Source organism: Carassius auratus, chromosome 32, assembly GCF_003368295.1.
Source record: "Carassius auratus strain Wakin chromosome 32, ASM336829v1, whole genome shotgun sequence".
NCBI classification, from domain to species: Eukaryota; Metazoa; Chordata; class Actinopteri; order Cypriniformes; family Cyprinidae; genus Carassius; species Carassius auratus.
In genome coordinates, this window is record NC_039274.1 from 33,885,829 (window position 1) to 33,895,344 (window position 9,516).

The 9,516-nt window shown below is 38.7% G+C and overlaps 1 protein-coding gene across 1 annotated transcript in view; it reads left to right on the plus strand.

The window, feature by feature from the left end:
• Positions 1–98: 98 nt before the first annotated feature.
• The window catches only part of LOC113052274 (E3 ubiquitin-protein ligase DTX4-like), a 16,049-nt gene continuing 6,631 nt past the window's right edge, over positions 99–9,516 (plus strand). The window contains exons 1-3 of the mRNA XM_026216700.1: positions 99–413; positions 2,415–2,632; positions 4,651–5,629. Coding sequence (XP_026072485.1) covers positions 2,422–2,632; positions 4,651–5,629 — 1,190 coding nt within the window. The 5' untranslated portion in view covers positions 99–413; positions 2,415–2,421. The remainder of the gene's footprint in view (positions 414–2,414; positions 2,633–4,650; positions 5,630–9,516) is intronic.

Here is a 9,516-nt window from a genome sequence, read left to right on the forward strand (position 1 = left end):
AAGTTGCACTCTAGATCAGACCATTGGTTGGTTGAACACCAGTGGGCGTCGAAATCGCCACGCCATTGGTTAGTTTAGTCCCCAGTGGGCGTGGCCATAGGCAGACGCACGCAAGCAATCAAAGAATCCTGCACATTCCTTACTAGAATAAGAATAAGATTTAAATGTCTGGCAGGAGGTAAAACGAGTCATGTTGTTTAAGAGATCTTGAACTTCGTGTTGCCTCGACTCTGCATTTAAAAGAAAAGTGATGCAATAATTCGATTTAAATTTTCCTCTGAGAAAAAAAATCTGGGACTATTGTTATATCGCGTGGATACTTTTTGCTCAAGTTAAGATGGATTCGCCCAAGCAATTACCTCCTTCTTCAACGATTTGAATGCAAACGAGTAAACACGAACGATCTCTGATTGGTGAGTGCTTGCATGTCCTAATTCGTCGCATTTTGGAGAAAACGGGCCTTATATACTTTGCAGTGTGCTTGCATCTCCCACGTTCAGTTAGAAAAGATTGGTTGTGAACATATTCGACTTGACAGATATAACAAGTAACTGAGCCACCATCACAACCATTTTATATTTAAAGAGATTGGATATTAATGATGGAGAACAGATATAAAGATCCTCCTTGCCGATTTCGGTATCGAAGCATGGACATTTTTAAGGATGCATTGGAAGAAAATGCGTTCCTAAAATGTCTTGCGTTTAACAACATCCTGTGGCAGGCTGTTTTTACATTTATTGTCTGTGTCTTTGTTACTAATTCATTTTATTTATTTATTTTTAAATTGTAAATAGCTATTCAACCATAACTGTTTCTTTTTAAATATTACTATCCCCTCCTTTTTTTATTGGTTTATATCCCAAAAGGGAAAAGTCATGTTTACGCATAACAAATTGTATATTTTTGCTGTTGAATTCTACAGGTATCTGTGGTTCAGATATGACTTTCTACTCACTGATAAGTTCTTATACCAGTTGATGCTAGGACCTGTTACAGGTTTTCTTGTGTTTGTTAAATAGAACATCTACTTATTAGACACAAAATTAGTGTATTCCAATTGATACTTGTAAAAATTTTAAACGTACTAATATTAAACGGTAAGTCATTATACATGACCTGTAAAAAGCAATTGTGACTAGAGATGGAGATGTTGAGATGGATACAAGTGCCTCTTAAGTAGGTAACAATGTCTAGAACTGCTGAGTTGTTTCCTCAATCGCTCCCTCGTTCACTCATTCACTAATCCCTATATAGCAGTGATCCTCAAATCTGGCTCGCGAGATCCACTTTCCTGCGAAGTTTAGCTCTAACCCTAATCAAACACGTATGAGTTTGCTAATCAGTGTCTTCAGGATCATTAGAAAATCACAGGCAGGTGTGTTTAATTGGAGTCGGAGCTAAACTCTGCAGGAAACTGGATCTCGCGAGCCAGATTTGAGGATCACTGCTATATAGTGTATGGTAGTTGAGTTCATATCAGAAAGGAGTGAACAAATAAGTGAACGGATTCGGACTGTGACTTATACACTGCATGTGAGACTTGGAGCTGTTGCAAAAACATTGCCATATGTACTTTTATATGACATGTACCTCATTTTAGAAAATAATATTAATAGCAATAATAATCCAAATTACTTGATATTGCAATTATACATGCATCCGCGTCAGCTTTGTGTTTTCATCGATGATATATAAATAAAAAAAATTTTGTAATGCTTTTATGTTCATAATCATTAAATGCTATTAAAATAATGAGAACAAAAATAAACTTTTTTAATTGTTAATTATTTTAAGTATCTTGACAGTCTTTAAGCAGCATTTTGAGCTCCAAAAAGCACCCTCAGGAGACCATTAATTTTGAATGAAAACACTACCTACTGTGATTAACAAACATTTTTAAATTATCCACCAAATTATCATCATTTTTGTAAGTTAACAATGATGCCACCTCAGTAAATTAGTCAAATATTAAACTGAGTTATTGCCTACATAACATATTTAAATATAAATAATGTATGAAAAACGTTAAAACAGAAATAATAAAAATGTAAAGGCATCTTTCATTCAAACTCGCTCGCTCCCATTCTCGCTGCCAACTATGGTTAATATAGCAAAACCATGGTTAATTAGTGGTTATGAAGTTTTAACTATAGTAACCATGGTTTTTTGGTTGTATTTGTAGTAAAACCATGGTTCATTTTCGTAAGGGTAGTTAGTATAGCAGGAGGGATAAATGATAACCGGGCTTGCCACATCGTGCTGCATAACATTCCCTTTGTGGTCAAATGCATCGCTTGCTTCTAAACGCACCTGTGCCGTGCACGGGAATTAGCTATTGCAAAATAATGAACTTAGTCTAAAAACTATTCATTGTCATTATTGTGGACGTGATTTTATTTTTCTTCGCGTAGGTATGAGATGTTGTTAGCCTCGGCCGTGGTCGTCTGGGAATGGCTGAACGAGCACGGGCGCTGGCGACCCTACAGCCCAGCGGTGTCCCATCATATCGAGGCGGTGATCCGCAGCGACCCTCGCGGCTCCGGGAGCGTGGTGCTGGGCCAAGTCGACTCGCGTCTATCGCCGTACATCATTGACCTGCAGTCTATGCACCAGTTTCGGCAAGATACCGGTGAGAGAACGAAGTCGTACCAGTTTTTAATCATGCATCATCCAGCACATCCATTGTATTTTATTAATATGATTTCTTTACTCTGAGATCAATAAAATATGTTAATAATCTCTGTACTGAGATGGCTTGAAGGCAAGCGTCTGCAGATGTTTTTGAAGCTCATTGTGCTATGAAAATGGTTGGGCTGGGCCCCAAAACCTTCATTTTAGCAACAGCCTCTTAATTTTTCTCAAGCCAGATCACTGATATCAGTTTCAAGCTTAATGTTTGTAATAAACACTTGTTTATGTGTCATGCAGTGCAGAGTTCAAGTGGCTCTGCTAGAACTCTTAATGATTTTTGTCAATGCACATGAGAGCTTTGCTGGCGAGAAGGAAGGAATGATTTGAACCTATAACAAGGGGGAACGTGAAGCCGAAACAAAGGGCTGGATTGTTGGCTGTCAGAATTTTGGGAGTCTCCATCACCCATGCTGACAAAGGCCATTGTGCAGGACTGACTAGACTTCATGGGAAGATGGAGGAATGGAGAGAATAGGGTCGGTGGAGGGTAGTGGCCCATCGCTCCAGAAACACGAGGGAGGAGGAGATGGAAAAATGAATGGTAGTAGAGCGAGGTCATGAAGGGGCTGGCGCGGGGTGTATGGATAACCTTTGTGTTGTTGGACTGTCAAATTCTTGAGACTAATTGTAGCACAGTTCTCTTGTACTTTGGAATCTGGAACAGACATGACAAGGCTTTATTTGTTTTTATTATGTCTGAAATGTATTCTTGAGGTTTGCTTCGAAAAGACATAACAAAAGTTATCTTGTGCTGTGGCTCAACTGTTGTTACATCCTTGACATTTTCTATCTTGGCATGTGGCATCGTTAAAGATTTATTTGGCTGGAAACCTAAAACTTAAAATAAAGTTTTGGTAATTTGGCAGTTGAACTCTGTTCAGGGGGTTGTGTTCTCAGATGATAAGTTAAACCAGGTGTAGTCAAGTTCTTCTGCAATAAGCCACCTCTTGATATTTCAGCCTAAAATATTACATGTTATGAATTGCTGTTCTAGCATCTCTGTAAAGTATGTCCACAAGTTTGTAACTTTTTCACATTTGTGCACAAAAAAGGCACTGACACAGTCTAAATGCATCATGAAAGAAGTGTTTTGGTAATTGATTTCAGGCCTCCACAACTATTTTGGCAGAATTATTATTTATTATATTTTGGCTGAATATTTTTGGTTGCCAAAATTTCTGAGCATCACTAAGATATGCACATGAACCGTTTGCATTCTTTCTCTCCAAGGTGGGTCAATTTATAAGTCCCTGCTTCGGAAATTTTAAATTAACTTTTACTTCAGATTGGAAATCTGTGTACCTCTGGATGTGCTGTAACATTTGTATGTTATTTTTTATGTACTGTTTAAATCTAATAATTTAATTTATTTTCCTAAATAATTATGTAATAAATTCTAATTAACAAAATTATTAATAATTGTTATAATTTTCTATATAAAAAAAAATACAACAATTAATCTTCCGTTCACAAATGAAACAATTTTCACAAAAAAATTGCAAATAAATTTTACAAATAATTACAAAAAAAGACAAGTAACATGCTGAAGTAAACATGGAACTCAGAAGTGGAAAGACCAAAATAATATTTATTGAAAATACTTGACTTATTTTTTTATTTACAGTTTCAAAGTGTATAAAGTGTATATACAAGTGTAAGTGTATATAGTGTATAAACGCTGCTTAATGGACATACCTGTACATAGAAATCATAATTTAAATATAAACATTAAATTATTTTAAATCTCGTAATACAATATATCTTGATTTGGGTTCCGAAGATGAGCAGTAGTCAAAACAAGGTTGAATAAATGATGACAGGATTTTTAGGTGGACTATTCTTTTAACTTCCTGTTTTAAGGAAATACATTAACACATGAAAAGAAACCGTACTTGTCAAAAATGTTGTACAATGCCAGAAGCTTTCTTAAGCTAACATCTCTGCTCTTCCTTACAGGTACTCTAAGACCCGTGCGGCGAAGTTTCTATGACCCGCGGACGGCTCCGGGTCAGGGTTGGGTTTGGGAATGGGAGAATGACTCTGGCTCATGGACGCCGTATGACACAGAGGTGAGCATCGCCATCCAGGCGGCTCGGGACCGGCAGCAGCCCTGGCTGGACTTAACGCCACTGGGCTTCTGCTACCTTATAGACCTGCAGACTATGACGCAGATCAACGGACAGACGCAGCGGCGCCGGCGCATCCAGAGGCGCTCAGATCTGGCCTACCCACTTGTCTCGGGCCCGCTGCCTAAACCGCACGCGTGGTCATCCGCTGGAAGTGGTGGACTCTTGGGGGTGGGCGTATCGGGGGTAAGTGGAGGGAATGGTAGTGCCTATCCCAGCGGAGCTCTTCCAGCTTCTGCTATTACTTCACTGGGTCAACCATGTTCCTGCCAGCAGTGTATGCTAGTCTTAGGCGTCAAGACCCCTAGCATGGCACTAACTCTCGGGCGGAAGCCCCCACCCGTACCTAAGCCGCCGAGCCCAAAAGCGCCATCAAGAGGACACTCTTACTCGCTTACCCTGCCTCACCCTCCTTCCCTTTCCCGAGTCCTCTCGCCACATAGGAACTCCACCTCAGGTGCTAGTGGGGGCTTCGCACACTCCCTCTCCCTGCTAGGCTCAGCCACTGCCGCCCTGTCTATATCCTCCAACCGTCCTCCTCCACCTGCTGTACCGCCACCCCCGCCTCCTTCAACCACACCCTACACGACCTCCTCACCCAACCCTACAGTACCTACACCCTCCAACGCCCTTATATCTACGGCAACCACCTGCGCTCCCACGCCCTCTGCTCGTGTTCTGGGTCCCGTGTCGACAGCATCAGCAGCTTGTGCCGCCCCGGTGCCGCCTCGCAGCAGTCTGGCTGGCCTAAGCCGTCCCGCCCTGCAGAGAATCGCTATGGCACAGTCACGGGCACTCATTGCATCAGGGTAAGTCATCACAAACTGTCTGTGATTGTTCATGAAATGATACTCTGTTTTTCAAGGGATTACATACGGTCACGTCTAGATGGTAACCCAAACCTTAACCATGTGACAGCTGCGACTGTGAATCTCATGGGCATTTCACAGAATCCAATGATGTACACTAGCCTTCAAAAGTCAGGGGTGAGCAAGATTCATCAAATTGATCAAAAATGACTATTTTCAAGATTTAAAGATGACTATTTTAAATAAATGTTGCTCTTTGTAACTTTCTGTTTATCAAAGAGTGGAAAAATATTAAGCAGCACAGCTGTTTTCAACATTGATGATAAGAAGAAATATTTATTGAGCAGCAAATCATCATATTAGGAGGATTTCTGAAGGTTCATGTGACACTGAACACTGGAGTAATTGGCTGCTCTTCCACCACAAATGTCAGAACCTTGAGTATTTACAGAAAGTCTGTCGCTCTCGGATGTGGACACAGAGATAGCAAGCTCAGAATCATTGCTCTTTTCACAACACATTCTTCATTTGAGAACAGACTAAAACTGCTGTAACATAAACATGACATTTGAGAACTGGAATCAAGTACATCCCATGTATTGTGGTTCTAAAGGGTTAGATTCCTAGTTGATTTGTTTTCTTTGCATGTGTGCTGTGATGTGAAACGGTTTCACTTATGTAGTAGTTTATTTTTGAAGAAAAGGAACTTGTGTTTTAAGCAAACTTGAAATGTTGACACATTTAGGCCTGTTAAAACAAAGAAAGTTTTATTTAGCACTGCTGGCTTATAGTGTTTCAAGGCTGTTTTTTTCTTAATGCTTGGTCAGAACTTGAACCTGAACTTCTGCTTCTGCTCTCTTTTCACATTTTCCTTCTGGGTTTGGATCTTGGTACTCCTTACACTAGAGTTCTCCCACTTCCTCCTTGAAACTAAACACTGGAACGGCACTCAAGGTTGAACATCTAACTTTTGACATCAGAGCAGATCAGTCAATCCTAACTTTAGTTTAAAATGTCATTTGACATTATTTCCAGGCAGCCAAAGCAGTGTTTCGTCAGTTATTTTCAAGTGGAAGTGTAAGTGGGAGAATTCAGGATTAGAATGCAGCACAAATGTAACACTTTGTGATCGGAAATGGGGAATTTAAACTAAACTAGAATTTAAAATAGTGAAATTATTATGTTAATTTACACTACTGTTCAAAATGTTGCGGTCAGTAAGATTTTCTTTAATTTTTATTTACTATTCTCTTATGCTCACCAAAGCTGCATTTATTTGATCAAAAATATATTAAAACGGTACTATTTAAAAAAAATGATTATATATAATGCTGTTTTGTTGCTCAAGAAACATTTCTTATTATTTTACTCGATACGATTTTTTTCAAGGATTCTTTGAAGAATAGAAAGTTCGAAAGAACAGAATGCTTTTATCCAAAGCAACTTGAGAAAACAAATGAGTGTTTCACCAAGCAGTTCATAAAGAGAGAAGTATATGAAATGTACATTTTTTTTTTGTAACATTATAAATGTCTTCACTGTCACTACTGATCAATTGAATGTCCTTGCTAAAAAAAAAAAAACCCAAACTTCTGAACGATAATGTATGTCTCATTATATACCATCGCTTGAAAAGCTGTGTGGTCTGTGGGCTCCATGTGAGAAGGAGAGAGAATAGTTAATGAAAGGAAGCTTTCTAGACGTGGCTGGGTGATAGGAGTCCACCATGAGTGTCAACAGGTCAGTCTCGTTCATTACAGTCCCCCTCCTCATTTTCTGTCTTGTTCTCCCTGTTCCTGGTTCCCAGGCTCCGTTCATTCCTGGGGGCCCCTTTAGCTCCATTGTGCGAGTGTTTTGGAGAGGCTGTGTGTGTGCTGAGTGTGTATCCAAGGCAACCTTTGTTTGCAGTCGCCAGCTTGGGTTTTGTATTTGCAACACAATGCAGTTGGGGGGGGGGGGGTGTCAGTAGAAAGACTGAGGAAGGGAAGAAGATTCTGTAGTTTGTGCGAAGGAGGTTTGGGAATAGTTGCTTGATTGAGCAAGTGTTTGTTTTGAGTGTGTGTGTGTGAGACTCAGACACTCTGTCCTATAAACACAAACGTCTGTCTCAGACTCTGGAGGAGCGCTGATTTAAGTATATGCGTAGTGGCATATGACTGGGATGAGGAATGAGCCATGAAAAGTGAAGTGAGACAGCAAACAACACATTCAGGCATGCTCCGGCATACTGAGAAGTCACAGGATGAGGTTTAGTTTTATTATAAGCAATAATATATGATTCAACAGCGATTCAATAAATTGCTGAAGAAGTGACAGTAAAGACATAAAAGAATCCTGAACAATGCAGCACAACTGTTTTCAACATTGATGATAAGAAGAAATACTTTTTGAGCACCAAATCAGCATATTAGAATGATTTCTGAAGGATCATGTGACATTTAAGTCTGGAGTAATGATGCTGAAAATTCAGCTTTGCATCACAGAAGTAATTTGCATATATAAAAAGCTATTTTAAATTGTAATAATATTTAGCAATATTAGTGTTTTACTGTATTTTTTGATCTTATAAATGCAGCCTCGGTGAGCATAAGAGACTTTACAAAATCATTAAAAAAAAAAAATCTGCAAAACAGAAACCTATATGCCTCTGCTCTAAGATATTGGGCCCACTGTGCATATTTACAGTATGATATAGTTAGTTAATGTGTCTTTGATAGACCAGGTTTACTCATTAACTGTGCTGATAGTTTTTAAGGAATGTTCCAGGGTAAATACAAGTCAAGGTTCTTAACAGCATCTGTTATTACCTCAGAAAATAATTTCAGCTCATCCCTCAGTTTTGGCAAGCAGATTAAAAATCATCCTGCCCTTCCTACGGCTTACAGACTTACCTTGTCCTAAGACCTCTTAAATGTTGTTGCCTTACTGTACGTATGCTTTTATGAGTTGATCCAGATGAGCTGAAAGATTTTTTTCTTTTTGTGGTAATTAGCAGAGTGCCACAGATGCAGAACCCTGAACTTTTCTTAACACTTCACAAGAGTTTATAATTTAAACCACTAGAGGGAGCTAGAAAGAAACTTCTATCTGTATGTGTTTAATCTATCACAATCTACGATGTCTGGACAGTCTGAGAAATGTCTTTATTATATAGCACTTCTAGATCTTAATAACTGTGGAATGTTATTTTACTCTATTTTATGTGTATATGTTTAGTATTTTACCAAGTCAAGGTATGGAAATATTTGTTTTGTTCCCACATCAGGATGAATGTTATTACAGCCGTTCAGTTTATGGATTTAGCTAATGGTTAAAAATGATTAGTAAAAAAAGAAAATTCAGTTTCACTTGCGATTCTGCTTTTCTCACGGGCATTAATTATCCCCTTGAGCGGTGCTTTCCCTTGTTCGGTGGGTTTCGGGTGAAAGCAAGGCTCCCAGATGGCACCTGTAGCTGGACTGTAATTGAGCCTGACGTCAATGATGAGAAATCTCCTTCTCTAATGTGAACTTTCACCTTTAAACCTCCTTGATCTCCAGGTACACTCGTAATGGAGAGCAAACAACTGTTGATTGTATGTTCGTTCTCTTTGCTTAGCAAATTAGTCTGGCATTACTGTCTTGGTACAGGCTTGAACTATAGTTACAGAATACACACAAAATGCACATAACCTGCCTTTTTTCGACACGGGATCACTGTTATTATAATATTAGGAGTTTAAATAGACTAATAAATACAATGATTGTTTTATGGTTAAAAATAAATAAATAAATATATATAAATGTAAAATTGCTAAATATTAAAGTAAAAAATATTAATTATTACTAGTTTCACTTGCAAAATGTGATTTTGTTTTGTACATTGATCCATGTTAACTGTTTTTTTTT